The sequence below is a fragment of the Delphinapterus leucas genome, chromosome 4 (assembly GCF_059928025.1).
Source record: "Delphinapterus leucas isolate spDelLeu-1000000601 "Yukka" chromosome 4, BTC_Dleu_Yukka2, whole genome shotgun sequence".
Taxonomy (NCBI): domain Eukaryota; kingdom Metazoa; phylum Chordata; class Mammalia; order Artiodactyla; family Monodontidae; genus Delphinapterus; species Delphinapterus leucas.
Genome location: NC_143132.1, coordinates 40,046,370 through 40,062,390, shown reverse-complemented (window position 1 = coordinate 40,062,390; position 16,021 = coordinate 40,046,370). Strand labels below are relative to the sequence as shown.

Here is a 16,021-nt window from a genome sequence, read left to right as displayed (position 1 = left end):
GCAACCTTATAACATCTTTTTCCTACAAAATATTAACTGGTTAATGACAAGCGTTCAAATTTCAAGTTTTTGAAAGTGTATTCTCATCAATAACATTAAATTTAGCACAAAGCAACCAATTCCAAGGTAAATATTCCATAATATAAAATTTCAAAAATATCTAATGGAGCATAAGTCCTTGCTTATGTCAGTAATATCTATGCCTGTCAGGTTACTTCTGGTCCCTATATTATCCCTAGTATACATAATAAAGACAATATTGCATTCATTCATTTATATGTAGAAATCATGATCATTGTGAAATCATTATACTGATAATTATCTTTGAATCAATTGTTTATAGTATATTATTTTTTTCATACTATTATAATGTCAATATATTTTGTGTGGAAAGTTTACACCCAGTGCAGGTTCTGGAGCGGAATGGTAAAGATCAGAGGCTCTGGCACAATCAAGGTTAGTGAGAATGGTACAGATCTCACAAAGATGTGACATTTGCTGACATAACTGTAGAAAGTGACTAGAATAGTGTTGACATCTAGTAAGAGCTCACTAAGTGTATGTTCTTGTTGAATAAATTGAAACCGAGGGAGAGATACTATCACTAATGTTCATCTTCTCTACAAATTACTACAATTTTATTTAATATTTTATCATTTTCTATTTGTGATATAGTAAAAATTCAATTGTTTTTATAGTTTTTCAGAATTATATTGAGTGTGAATCACTAGTTGGCAATATATTCATTCTCACATTTAGTCTTTTATGCTTCTTTCAATTTAAACTTAAAAATTCTGCTTCTTAAAATTATGTAGCATGTACTTCTCTTGTTTTGTTATTTTTCAGATTTAATGAGGTTATGAAAAAAGAAAAATATCTCATATGTATAAATTTATCATTTTGTTAGTAGCAAAAACACACCTAGTGTTTTTCAATTCATTGTAGTGTTATTTCTTTGAGGAACACTTTTTTTTTTTAAGCTCTTGATTCCTTTCTAAAACGTCTGAATTACTGAAGTTGTCAAATAAAGTTTCATATTTCTCCTTGGCCTTCAGTCTGTACCCAAGAACCAGCTTCCCCTCTTGGGCATGGATTATGTTTGGGTAAGAAGGAAGACTGTCCAGATTGATGAAGCAATACCCCTGGGAAAAGACGATTAACATGTATAAAGGGATTTCCCTGCAGTATAAATACCAGCACGCGCCCTCCTGGTGCTCAGAGCCTCCCTGATGTATATATGCAGGTAGTGAGATTTGAAACGGCCCTTTGAGATGGTGATATAATAAAACTCTGACTTGAGGAGCAGACTTCTCCTCATTTTTCTACTCTTTTGTGGGAATGAGTTGCCAACCTTTTACTTCGGCTGATACCTTTATACCTCTGAATTCTGAGTCTTCTGCAACTCTGCCTCTGATAATGCATCACAGCGCTGCCGAGTGCCTACCAGTCTCCAACCACGCCACCAACGTGATGTCCACAGGTACTGACTCCAATAACCGTCTACATGTGGCTGGGCCTAACATGTCAGGGTGGACGCTTTGAATCTTGTTAGTTTAGAATCTCATTGCTTCTTTTATTTTCATTGGTGTTAAGTTAAATATTCAGGATATTGAAGAGGTCAAAATGCCTAAGAAAATTTTCAAGAAATATTAGTAAGTGTAGTAATTTCTATTATTGTTGGTTTTATTATAAAAGAGATCTGTTTTCTATATAAGTAAACAGTGAGTCTGAGATTTATTTGGTTTTTAGATTACATTTACTACCATGTCTAAAAACAGTCATACACCTCACAGTAAACACAACTGAATGATTCCCAACAACAATGGGTTTCAAAGAATAAAATAATTAAGTATTTAAATACTGAATTACTTTAATTACTTAAATACTTTAATTACTTAAATACTTTAATTTAAAGTATTACTTTAATTACTTTAATTTTTAGCATAATTAAAAACTCAGAAATCAAATCTAGAGGCAATATTATATTTAGAGCCCATGGACTGAGTTGAATTTTCTCAAAATTGAGTTCTGAAGAGACTTCAAAGTTTTTATATTTTCTTATATAACTTTCTTAAATGAAAATTAAACTTGAGAATTCAAATATATTGTCTCAAACACAACCAAGCAAATAAGTATATTTTGTTAATGTGTCAATTTTTTATGCAGTAACAAAGTGTTTTGAAGTTGATTTATAAACAGTCTTGAGTTGAGTAAATGTCTTCTGTTTAACAGCACTTTCCACTTGTTTTAAAAGCAATCTAAATATGAACTAAATTTTATACATTTAAAAATCAAAATTTGAGTTGATACATTTATATGCTGATTTAAAGTATTTTAGCCTTATCTTTTGTTATAATTAAGCAGCTTTCAAACTTATACGTAAGTTTGGCACTAATCTTCGGCTGAATTTTAAAGTATCTAGAGATCATATATTTAGACTTTGGGAAAATTATTAATGCAGTGATTTTTTATCTACTAAACATTCTCAGAATTTAATTTAAAATGTACTAATGAAAATATCCTCAAACATATTTTTTGGAAAATGTAATAAAGTATTTTTATCAAGGAGTTGTGGTATAAATAAATTTAAACAATCATCACATAGCTAATTGTATATTTTACATAATAGGCATTTATATAGGTTGGTGATGAGAAGGATAATGCATTGTTTGCTTAATCTACTGTGTGTGGATAGTATTTGGCTAGAATAAAAGTAAAATTAGGAATTGAGGTTAAAATTAAGCAAGTTTAGGTCAAAACCCTATTTATTTAAAAATAAGTAAATAATGTATAAATAAATAATTTATAACTAATTTATAAATATTATTTATAACTAATTTATAAATAATTATGTATAAATAAATAATTTAAAAATAAATAAATAGTGTATTTAGTAAGTTAGCCTACCCTTTTACACTACTTCCCCACATCAGAAAGACAAAAGGTATTTTAACCTTGGAAGTAAAAAAATTCATAATCAATAAAAGTGACCTAACGTGTTTTAAATAACAATAACATTGCTTTTTATACTTTTTCCATCAAATTGTAATCATATACATCTAATTTTCTAAGTAAGGAATTAAAAACAGTGATTATAATGGGAAGAGCACTTAGATATTGAATGCATTTCATGTTTATTTGTTTAATTTTGGAATGCATAGTAATCATTATAAAGTAAAATGATTTCAGTTCTCTCTCTGTCAGTTATAAAATGAAAATTTATGCAGATATTTTAAAATATTAAAAATTGAGTTATAGTTAGAGAAAATATGTTTTACGTTCTGAAGAAATTTTGTCTTTAATCGGTAGACCATATATTTTCAAAGGATTCTAAATCTATTCTTTATAATATCTCATATTATTCAAGAAGATACAATTTTATTTATGAAAATCCACCACTACATTCAGGATATCATGAAAAAAATCGAAAATAAAATAGATAAGAAAATGTTGGCTAGTGATTTTATTGTCAGTAGTCCATTGTTATTCATGTTTAAAGCTTGATAAAAGTTTAGTAATTCAAATTTATACTTTCATCATATACATTAATTCAATGAAACCTATAACTATTTATAAACGAGGTTAAGTTTATATGCTAGGTTCAACCTTTATAAACCTCAAGTTACTCAACAATCAACGAACTTATTTTTTGACCAGCTTCATCATTAGAATTGTTGAATTAGTTGTGTGCATGAAGAAAACCTACAACCTCATGGTTTCAACACCAGCCTAAATACATTGTACATTGTCACAGGCTTTTCATAAGCCTCTGAACTTAGTGGGGTTTTTATTATTATATCCAGTAAAAGGCTAGTGGCTCTACCATTTCCTCTTTGATAGAAAAAAATTGTTAGGTGAATAAGCAGAAGTAAAGACTGATCAGGAGTTGATTTCTGTATTCATTGTTCCAGAAAAAGACCATTATTATACTATGTTATACAAGAATTTTAAGAAACTATCCTCTCGTCTGTTCTTTGCAATGTCTATATTGAGTGGAACCTGCGAGAATTCGGCTACTTCCGATTAGCCAAGTTTCAAACTGGTCAATCACCCCAACACAGAGCACAGGATATAATTAATGAAGGCTCTAGTCCACTTTGATGATTCATGATCTCATTATTTGAGACAAATTTCAACCTCTAGTTTTAACCTACTCATCAGAGAACCGCCCCCAAATGAGAACAAATTATTGGCGTATAACTTTAAGAACAGCTTAAACGTGTACTTTTGAAATGAAACGAATGTGTCTTGAATCCTCGTACATTTTCTTACCAGTCCCGTCTATTTTGTCTTTGATCCAAACTCCTAAATGTTTGTGCACATATTTCTTGGTGACAACATTGGGAAACACAGCCACAGGACTTCATTATTCTGTTCCTTCCTGTCATTATGGAAACCAGTCATCGACCTATGGAGTGATGGCAGGTAAGAAAAATTGTCTTTACATATAAGATTGAGTTTGGGGACACTTGGATGGATTTCCTGGGTCTGAGGGAATCTTGACCAGAGTATATCATGAATTTCAGATCTCTCAACCTTGGAAATGCTGGTAAAACCACCGCTTATTGAAATGTTTTCTGATCTGTGATGTCTTCAGAGACCATAATAGTTATACCTGATTGCCCCTATTCTACCCAGCTCTGAACTGCTATGCTTCTTAACTCTTGTGTTTGCTTTGTATGATTTTTATTTTAATTCTCTACTGCCAAACTGCTCATTGTCACTTGTTTATGCCATTAGTGGGCTTGCCTACAGTAATAATAAGGTAGCCGCTAGCCTTATGTGTCTATTTAAATTTAGATGTAAATTAACTAAACTAAGGTCAAATTTAAAATTCAGTTTCTCAGTTGCACTAGCCATATTTCAAGTGCTCAGTAATCTTATGTGGCTACCAAAGCAGATAGACCAACTTCTAGAACATTCTCCTCACCACAATATTTCTTCTGGCCATTTGGTCCATAAAGATAAATAAGACATTGAAGGCTAAGAGTGATTTGCAGCTGCTTTAGCAATAGTTGAGTCTTTGGCAGCCCTGTCTGAGATGCTTCTGAGTCTTAGATGAGATTGAAATAGTTCAAGTTACGTATCTTTTTTCCCTTTGGATAAGTAAAGCATCACTAGATCAAGATAAACTACTTGTTTGTTGACACTTGCGTGAAGATATTGATAGCACATTTCTTAAGGAAAAGAAAATATGACCTAAGAGATCCACTCATTACAAAATTTATGACTTAATTTTAGGATATGGCCATAGAAACAATTTTGCTGGGCACAGAAGTTTTTTTGGGGTATCCCTTAATCTTTTATATTTATTTCTGCAGCAGGGAGAGAAATACTGTGGGTAACAATAAACTACCAAGGATCTATGGGAGAATGTGAGTGTGTGTGTGTGTGTGTGTTTGTGTGCACGCTTGTGTGATATTGAGAAACTCTGGATAGAGAAATCACATATTAGGGAAATCTTTTCTTGTGTTTTGTTATCCAGAGTAGGTAATAAAACATCAAATGTGGATTTATGCTTATACATTTGAAATAAAATTGAACAAAGAATTTAGTTCACCAACCTTTCATTTCTCAGAATTTCTCAGTTTAAGACTCAATAAAACATTAAAACTTTAAAATAAAATAATCCAGAACAAATTAGCTTCTTTTACCTTCTATTAGGCAGCATTCTGAATAAACTAGTATCCTCACCTTTATATAAAATGAAAACTGAAGTTCTTAATGGTTACCTGTAAATCCTAATGTCTCTCTTTAATAAGTAAGAAATAAAGAAAGCCATATTTTCTCTTCCTCTTTGAAAACAGATCATTTATGATTCATATACGTAGTAGTTAATCAGTATTCATGGTTAATGAGAACAGCTCTTGATGATGAACTATTTTCATTTTAAAATAGAATAATATGCATTTAGCCACTAGAGGTGCAGGCAGAATTCTTTCTGTGGTCTCCACCACATTTTGATTATGGAGACTGGAAATAACAAGCTCATGGCGACGTGCTGCCCTTTCTTAGAGGAAAAAGGCCTTGCTCATCCTTCACAGTAAGTTCCAGGAACCCCAGTACAACTATAGGCTCCCTCTATACCCAGCAAGTGGCAGGAATGGATTGAGGTTGGCACAAAGATAAAACCAGCCACAGACCAAATACTTTTAGATGGATTTTGCTACCACCTCCCTCTCACCAGATCTAGGCCAGTGTCTGTGGAGTTCACAGCTGGCTTGAGAAATCTAACACCCTTCCAATTTCCAGGATTGGAGAGAACAGGCCCAGGTTCACACTGAGAGTCCACAGGCAGCTCAGATTGTGCTGGTACAAGTTTCCCTGGCAGGCTCAGCAAACACTCTTCCTCATTAAAAGTTAAAAAGGAGAGGCCCCTGGAAAAGCACTTTAAAATGATTCAAAGCCTGGGTTGGTGACAATCACGAGAAAAATTGCCCTAAGATTTGGAGGTATTGTTGTAGTCTTAAACCAAAGTTACATATATTTTGTCACTGAAAGAAATATTCACCATAGCAAGCATAGAGATTATATTTGAATATTTTTTGAGAGGGATATCATTAAAATATGGTGTGCTTTATAATTTGTTACAATGTCACTATTTTGACATATATTTGGTAATTAGCCTTTGCATCATGGCCGATTAAATCTCAGAGAATCTGAACCTTTCTGCCGTCATCCCCAGAGAAGCTACACAAATTGAGTTGTAAAACACAAGAATTCAGAAGTATTCAGGAATTCAGAAAAGGTATAAAAAACACGAGAAACCTGGCAATGTCATTTGAATTTTCTGAGAAGTCTCAAGGCGTTCATCAAATCGGCTGCTTCCACACAATCCACAGAAGCGTTTAATCATCAACAACAAAGACAGATGCATTGTCACATACTCCATATAAAAGCGAAGCTGCAGAAAGAACCATATTTCAAAGGGTGTGAAATTGCTTTATTTGAATACGGTTATTTTGTCACTATACTCTGATGCTTACATTTAGTTTGAGCATTTCATTAAATTGATAACCCATCGGAAGACAAGAGCTATAGCTAATATTTTGATAAGGTTGGTAGGGAGGACTCTAATCACCAGATGAATCCACTGTGCTTCATAGACCAGGTGTGGGCACACCAAAGAGAATGACTGATTGGATGAAATGAATTAGCCACACCAGGAACTAATTACAAACCTTGTTCAAGTCAGCATCTCCAAGTGTCAGTCTCTTCATATCCAAGTTGCAGTGGGTACCACAGGTCTATCAGAGTTGAGTTGTGGCAACTTTGTACCAACTCAACCTGGCTTTCTCCTTGATCTTCTCTTCAGATACATCCTTAGTTACATTTCTTCTTCTGTCTCTTTTCTCCTGAGAACTTAGGTAATTCAACAGCCTACAGTATAGATAATAGGAAACAGGGAATTATAAATGCTATTCAAAAATCTCTTCTGGAAAAACACAAAATAAAACAAAATAACAACAAAAACCCTTCAAAACTCTGATTCCTGGGTATCTGACATTGTGTCTCTTCTCCAGTTTCTAAAGCTGGGTCCAAGTTAGAAAACAAGCTTAATGAGTTGCGTACTTTGTCCACCGTCCTGTGGAAACTGGGCAAATCAGCTATATGGTAATGATTGCTAAATCCAGCAAGGTTATGACATAATGGCCACCCAAGATGTGCTGTAAGAGTCCTTGCTTAAAAATTAATTTTATCAGGAACGCAAAATAGCTGATATTGGAGAATTAATCAAGAAGATGGATGTTCTTTTCTTATGAGAAGTGGATAATAAGAGAAAAGACTAGTATGGCTGCAAGTGCCCTTTACACCTGGGCTAAGGCAAAGGGTAACAGAAATCTGTTTGACAGTGACATAGAGAAATAGTCTACTTTGGAGCCCATCTCTTCATTCTTAAGTTGTCTTTTATTTTTTTTCTGTTTCATTTTTTTCTTTTATTTAGTCTTACTTTTCCCTAACTTATTCTGGTTGTGTTGACAATAAGGGAAGGAGTAATTCTGACCATCTTTTGCCTCTGGATCATGAAAGGACTTTCAGTAGCACTGACTCTATGTATTTTCCCTAAATTTTGTAGCCTCTGTCTCAACTACACAACTCGGTGATTGTAAAGCAGCCACAGGCAGTATTTAAACAAACAGGCATGGCTATGCTCCAAATCAACCTAATTTATAAAACCAGGAAAAGGACCCTGTTGTACGTGAATAGGATGTACAAATGCACAAAAGAGAAAAAAAATCACAATTCAAATTTATGATTTGTTTCACGTTGTTATGCATGAGGACAAAAAAAAAAAAGAAATGGAGATATTCAAATGTACTTTGCTGTGCATGTCTACAGCAAGGTAGGAGTATTTTACTGTGTCCCTCTGCTTTCCCTGTTTGTTCTTTTAAATCTTCATAACCTCAGAGATGTTGTCAGTTAGCATCTGGCTGAGCCACATGATGCAGAAGAGGCCCCTGCCCTGAATCACAGAACCTTGAGCCAGGTCCCCGCAAGGCAAGACCATGGCCTCCCCATCACCTGCTTTAAAAGACTCACCTCTGTTCCTCTCCCTCCTCCGCCCCCCAGAAGCACATGCAGAGCGGTTCAGAAAGGCTGTGGTGGATTAATCCGCAGTGTGAAAATCCATCTTGGGCTGTAAAGAATGTACAAACACTTCCAAGCTATTTAGGTGTGCACTTGTTCTAGGCTTATAGACAATTTTGCTTTAGCAATGTTTTGGAAATTGTTCATGAAATTTCTGCGGCACATGACTCACTGCATCTTATTCTCCTCCTCCCCAACCTGACTTTTCAAAAATCCAGGCTTTAGAAAAAATTTTTAAATATCTTGTCATGTATACCATACCAATCACTCCCCATTTTCTGCCAAATATAGGATCATATGATAGAAACCACAGGTTGTTTGGCTGTGCTTGTGACTGTCATGAATTTCTGTTTAAGGTTAGCTCCAGGAAAACCGTGTCCTTGCAGATAATTGTGGATACTTTCAATTAACGGAAAATAAAAACATGTCACACATTGTGCTTTCCTTTTTCCTCTGGATGCCAGACTTTTGAACATGGTATTTTCTGTGTACTTCTTATGGACTCATGTTCAAATTTATTTGTTAAATGTGCATTTCTCCAGAGTATTTATAATGTATAAACTAGCTTTAAAATTTTCCAGAAATAGAGATGGCACACTTCCAATATTTTATTAAATAAATATAATACTTTTGTCTGAGAGCGTTTGTTTAATGTAGCCAAATATGTTTAAGATGCAGAAATCCTTAAAGTCATTTGATTTCCCTGAGTACAGACTTTGTAGCAGTGCAACTATTATCAGCAAGAAAAATTGAAAAGAGTGATCAAGATTGCTAACAAATTCAGACCTTTCTGCATCTCATGTAAACGATATGCAACAAATTACTTATGTGAAATAAAAATAATTTGACACAGATTACATGAGTTATCCAAAGTGCCTTAAAATACATTAAATATGCAAAATAAAACAGCAGCCTGATTTGTCTCTCTGTTTTTACTGTTTCTCAGAGTATTTCATCATTAAGTGTATTAAGTGGCATTTGCTCTTTCTGAATGACGAAAGAAGTGAAGATTTTTTCATATGTGTAAGATTCAACTCTGAAAGGAAAGCAAAAGAAAAGTCTTGAGATAAATATTAAGTAAATGTTAAAATAAAAGTGATCAGTTTTCTTTTTTATATATTAGTCCTTTCTTTTAGTTCAACTAGCAGAAATCTAAAACTAATAGAAAGCTAAAAATGAACCCTAAAGGTAATAAACATTAACAAATTGAGTTATGTAATAAATTAAAAATTGATATTAAAAAAAGAATAAAACTGGATAATTTTGATTTTGAGAAGTAACATTAATTGCTCTAGACAGGAATAGTTTCTTTTGTATATTTTTTACATCTGTGAAACGGCTAAATTTATTTTATGCTATTTTGTTTAATTTCTCAATTGCATGTGTATTTTGCTTCAGAAAAGTAATATAATCTACTGGATAGGGGTACATTATATAATTACATATTCTCATGTAAATAATATAAGCCAACAATTTGCTGACTTACACTATTCTTTGCTCATTACGTGTTGATATATTAATGTGAGCTTTATATATCCTGGCAAAATACACTATTACTCATGTCTGACTTGTGAATGTATATTTAGAGAAATTATAGGTAGCATAAACTCGATGTATTTTTTCAGTAAGTTTCTAAGAATGATTACTGCAGGTATTCTGTAATCATTTATTTTTAGTTTAAATACTTATTTATACTCATAAGAAAGATTATTAATTATTGCATATTTTATTTACATCAAAATGTCTTGGTTATACAGGTGTCATTTAATATAAATTAAAGTTAAATCTCTATGAACAAAAATGTAAAGTACTGATGAAGAAAACAGAAATAAAATGTGTGGGAGTTTGGCTTATACCATCCTCTCACCCACGCTCCACAACTGAGGCAGACTCTTCTTTCCAAATGAAGAATGAAATCTAGAAGCAATTAAAAAATTAACTCTTTTAGTTTTTTGTGATTTATTTAACTCACTAAATGGATTCAATGCTTCATCATTTATGGGTGATTACCTATCATATCTAGAACTGCACCCTTCCTTGCCACTTAATTTTGCTTCCTAAATAATTGTCAAGAAGTGATTCCATTATATTTTATACTTTTCAAGAACTCTTGTTGCTGACTTTTTAATAGAACTTTAAAAATTACTTTTTGTTAATGTTTGTCGCTTTTTAACGTCGAATCTATTTAAACATATTAATGTATTTTGTGTTCTCATAATTTTCTTTTTACCCGCCTTTACTAAATTAAGCATTTACTGAAAAATCAGTGGGGTTTCTTAATAATGTAAAATCAATTTTTCAATCCTACGAAAACTTCCCGGCATAGCCTTTAACCACGTACCTGATTATAACAAACATCATAGATTATTTGTTCAATGAATTAAGAAAACAGAGATGAATATGTACATTCTGGTTAAAGTTGAACCTCAGATTCCCAGGAATAGATGTCTTTTAAGAGAAAAAAATGATGGAAAACTCACACTTCTGTGAAATTTGCTTATTTCTATTTTAATTATTTGCAAGTCCCTGCTTCTTCCCTTTGGCTTTGCATTATCTTTGTTTTTGCTGCTCACAGGAAGGTGGAAAATAAATCCTCGCATTTATACTAAGTTACTCTTCTATTTCAGAAGACTGAATGTCAGGTAACCTTTCAGAATTGAGACTGGCTGTCACAATAATCTTATGGGCCAAACTGTTGCATGTATAGAAATGGGGGATAATTACAAACGGTCCTTTCCTTTTCTTGCTGTTACAGGGAGCTTAGCCCCTTGTCTTTATAAGTTTCCCGACCACACCTTGAGTCATGGCTTTCCTCCCATGCACCAGCCTCTCCTGGCAGAGGACCTCACAGCCGCTGATTTCAAGCAGGAGCTCAGGCGGAAAAGCAAGTTGGCTGAAGAGCCAATAGACATGGATTCTCCAGAAATCCGAGAACTTGAAAAGTTTGCCAATGAATTTAAAGTGAGAAGAATTAAGCTAGGTATGTGCTTGTTATGAGCAGTGGGGCACACAACCTGCTCTGCAAATTCTTACTCTGTTACTGTTCAGTCTCTTACACTCTGCTCAAAAGTCCAAGACAGTTCTCATTCTACATCTCTACTGTGGAAGTAAGTTACTCGAATGATGAAACACCCACAAAAGCCTTCATTTCCCTGTAAATTCTTAGTAGCCAAAATACATAGATTTCTAAATTAATGGTACTCCTTTTCAGAGATAAGTTTTGAAGTGCCTTTTTTACCTATATTTTATTTGAAGAGATACCTTTGTATGATTCAAAGGCTAAAAAGGTTTAAGTGAAATATATCCCTTCTGCTTGTTTTTCCTGTTTATCAGTGCTGTGTGGCCTTCCAGAGGTATTTTATGCATATACATACAAGCAGATACATATATTTCTTCATACAGATTTTTTTTCATTTAACTATTTGTTTTGGAGAGCTTTCAATATTAGTTTTTTAGAGAGCTTTCTGTAATGCATCTGCCAATTTCCATTTTATGAATATACTACCAGTCTCCTGCTGATGGAATTTATATGGCCTTTAATCTTATGCTACTGAAAACAATACCACAATAATTAACTTCATAAATGTCATTTTGCACCTATATAAATACATGTGAAGGGAAAGTGTTAAAAGCAAAATTGCCTGATCAAAGAGTATGTGTGTTTGGAATCTCGATAGATGTCAAATTGGTCTCTGTGGAAGTTGTACCAAATTTTACTACCACCATAGGTGTGTCTTTTGCCACCCTTCAGAATATGAGCTCCATGAAAGCAGGAGTTTTTTGTTTATTTATTTCTTTTTTGTTTTCTCCTTAGGGGCATATCCTCAGCACTTAGAACAGTGACTGGCACATAGAATAAAAAAATAGTTGTTGAAGGAAAAAGATGCTTAAATCTTTTGGATCTTTGCAAATCAGATAGGTCAAAGTGGTGCCTCATGGTAGTTTCATTTTAAATTTCTCTTATTATGAGTGAAGAGTGAAAGATGTTCTTTCATGTGTTTGACAGTCATGTGTAATTCCTTTTCTGTGAACTGTCTGTTCTCAGCCTTTGCTCACTTTCTATTGAAAAGTGTTTTTAATGTAAATAACCATAATAATTAACCTTGATTTTAATGCATGAAATGTATTTTTTAATGGATTGAAATGATGGTGCAAACTTTTGCATTTGTGAAATGAGCCACTGGTAATTTTTAATGATATTTATTGATGGGCATCATATGTAATCATTTTGTGCATACAGGTATATAGCCTTAGGCCCTGAATTAATATGTAGTAACTATTTGTCATAAACACAGCAGTAGGCATCTTTATAACATTCATTTTCAATTTGCTATTTATATTGCTGTGAATGTTTCAAATTCTATATTGATGGCTTATATCAACTTGTATTCTAAAAATGTTTGAGACAATCTATGAGAACTTTTTGCCTGGAGATAGAAGCATTACTGAATGATATCATAAATATGCTTGGAGGTATACATAAAATATTATGTGATCAAAGTCTCATAATAAACATGTTTTTAGGGAAAGTAAACACAATTCTTAGTTTTATCTTCAACATGTTGAATCTTTCACTCTTAAAGTTGAGATAAAAATATTTATGATATACCACCATGTATTTTATACATTATATTTAATATACTATAGATTTTGAGTATATATCATCAGATGTTTAATAAAAATGATTAAGAGAGAATTTTTAAATGTCTTCTAAAGTGTTTATGACACATCTAACCAATCTGGCTAAATATTATGAATGGCAGATGTTCCTACCTGAATTCTTTTGACTTCTAAAAAAGTAATTTATTAACTAGAAGGAATTTTTTTTTGAAATACTGAACAATTCTACACTGAACCTTACTGTTATTCTAAGTTGCCAACACATATATGGTTAAAAGTGGTAATTGACAAAGATACACAAAATTGTACAATAATGGACCAAAATGAATGCTTCTTGAAAAACAAGTTAATGGCCTTTGTTGTTTTTTCACAGGATACACCCAAACAAATGTTGGGGAAGCCCTGGCAGCTGTGCATGGCTCTGAATTCAGTCAAACGACTATCTGCCGATTTGAAAACCTGCAGCTCAGCTTCAAAAATGCATGCAAACTAAAAGCAATATTATCCAAATGGCTGGAGGAAGCCGAGCATGTAGGAGGTACTAAAGTTGTTTCTGGAGACTCAGTGATGTTCTAACCTGAACACAATGCCTTCCCTTGGTTGGATTAATGCTAAAGTGAGAGGCTTGAAGTTTGGTTTGGGTTTGCTTTTTCTCTTTGACGTGAAAAATAAATATCTTGTTTCATCACACTAAAAAAGCAAGGCCAGAGCAAGTGTAGAAATAAGTTTACTGGGAATGTAAATTGTGAGAGAATAAACGGTATAAGGAGAACTTCTAGACAATATGGCATAGGTGTGAAGTGGTGAAATGATTCTTTTTAACACATCCAGATTGTTTTGCCTCTGGGCTATATATGGTAGTAATTATACATGCATCATTTTCATAACCTAATATAAGTGTAGCCAGAGCATTTGCACACACAAGCAATTGCTAGATGAGCAATTTATTGTGATAAAATTATCTACTTATATTAATGTCAAGGCTGGATAAAGAGCAAGGTTTGAGAGCATTCAGAGCAAGTGTTCCAACCAAAAGTAGGGATATGATTTGAAAGACAATTGTTTTTGCTAAGTTAATATTTATTTCTGTGTTAACATTTTAATCTAGGGCTTGTAATCTAAAATGATGTAGACTGCAAAACTTTAAAACAAAAATGTGTGGTAATTTTATTTTGCATTGTTTTATAAAGAAAATTTTGAATCCAAATCTGATAGTTAAAATAAAAAGACTTACTTTGTTTTTGTAATTATTCATCTTTTCCCCATCACAGCTTTATACAATGAGAAAGTGGGTGCAAATGAAAGAAAAAGGAAACGGAGAACAACTATCAGGTATACTTTTGAGATATTAAGAGTTACTGGAGAAGAAAAAGATATTTTACAAATGGAATGAGCATTTAAGCATAATATAGATTCAATATAACATAAAAATGAATAGAGTCAATTAAGAAAATAAGATAGGTGAAAAAGCATAACATTTAATAAATTACTGGTGAGATATAGCTGGAAATTTAAAATTTGATGGAAAAATATGTATTGTTTGATTCAAGAACAGTTTTACTCTGCAAGTTTTGGATAAAACAGAAACTGGACAATCACTTCTAAATAGAGTGACCGTTTCTATTGTCCTTTTTATTTTATTTTTTGCGGTACGCGGGCCTCTCACTGCTGTGGCCTCTCCCGTTGCGGAGCACAGGCTCTGGACGCACAGGCTCAGCGGCCATGGCTCACGGGCCCAGCCGCTCCGCGGCATGTGGGATCTTCCCGGACCGGGGCACGAACCCGTGTCCCCTGCATCGGCAGGCAGACTGTCAACCACTGCACCACCAGGGAAGCCCTCTATTGTCCTTTTAGACATAATTCTTGCTCTGGCAGTATGGTATCTATGTTATTACAAATAACAAAACTAGTCATCAGTATTTTAGCTGCTTAAAGTTCAAGGTAACTCCTTGCATTTCAAGCCAGAAAGATTGTTCATTGATCTTTTTGTAATTTCCATGAGGCTCACAGAGGAATTGCTAAAATACAGTTTTTGTTTTAGTGGGTTAGTTGTACACAAAACATTTCATTTATTGTAAATAAATGATTTCTGGGGGACATTTAGAAATGCCTACAGAATTATTTCCTTCTCAGTAAGTCAGTGACCTCTTGTGGCACAAAGTGGGATAAACACAATGTCTGGGTTCCCTTACTTATTTCTTCCTGTGACTCTGGTATAGGTAGCCTACGAAAGACTAGCAAGCATCCAAACGTTCAACAAACTGCACATTTATCTTTGTTGAAGAGCTTTGAAGGTGTTTTCGGAGTCTTTAAATTTCCTTTTTATGTTAATATTTAGGAAATTCAACCTAACAATTTTGATCTGCCAAAAACATCCCTAAAAATATCCTATCTCCCTTTCTCTCCTGTCATCTCCCCACCTCCCAGTATTGCTGCTAAAGATGCTCTGGAGAGACATTTTGGAGAACAGAATAAACCTTCCTCTCAAGAGATCTTGCGGATGGCTGAAGAACTGAACCTGGAGAAAGAAGTAGTGAGGGTTTGGTTTTGCAACCGAAGGCAGAGAGAAAAACGGGTGAAAACAAGTCTGAATCAGAGTTTATTTACTATTTCTAAGGAGCATCTTGAATGCAGATAAGATTTCCTATTGTGTAATAGCCAGTTTTTCTATTTTTCATTCCTTTCTCTTCTCCAGCCAAAATAGAAATTCCTTTTTTGGTTAGCTTCAAAAAAATCCTATCAGTAACTTTTGCAGAAGCTTTTCTTTTCTACTTTAGAAATAAATACAATTTAAATTATATTGATGAATTAT

The 16,021-nt window shown here is 33.4% G+C and overlaps 1 protein-coding gene across 1 annotated transcript; it reads left to right on the top strand.

Annotated features, from left to right (window-relative positions):
• Positions 1-344: 344 nt before the first annotated feature.
• Positions 345-15,884, top strand: POU1F1 (POU class 1 homeobox 1). The gene is made up of 6 exons (XM_022574699.3): positions 345-1,480; positions 4,276-4,425; positions 11,345-11,569; positions 13,583-13,747; positions 14,481-14,541; positions 15,637-15,884. The coding sequence occupies exons 1-6, from the start codon at positions 1,339-1,341 to the stop codon at positions 15,845-15,847; spliced, it is 954 nt and encodes a 317-aa protein (XP_022430407.1). The 5' UTR covers positions 345-1,338; the 3' UTR covers positions 15,848-15,884.
• The last annotated feature ends 137 nt before the right edge of the window (positions 15,885-16,021 follow it).

What these genes read in the sequence shown, in the direction of transcription:
- POU1F1 (XM_022574699.3), top strand. Translation starts at nt 1,339, where the DNA reads ATGAGTTGCCAACCTTTTACTTCGGCTGATACCTTTATACCTCTGAAT. An exon ending in AGTGAGAAGAATTAAGCTAG is followed by an intron (nt 11,570 to 13,582) that starts GTATGTGCTTGT and finishes GTTTTTTCACAG; the next exon opens with GATACACCCAAACAAATGTT. An exon ending in GGAAGCCGAGCATGTAGGAG is followed by an intron (nt 13,748 to 14,480) that starts GTACTAAAGTTG and finishes TCCCCATCACAG; the next exon opens with CTTTATACAATGAGAAAGTG.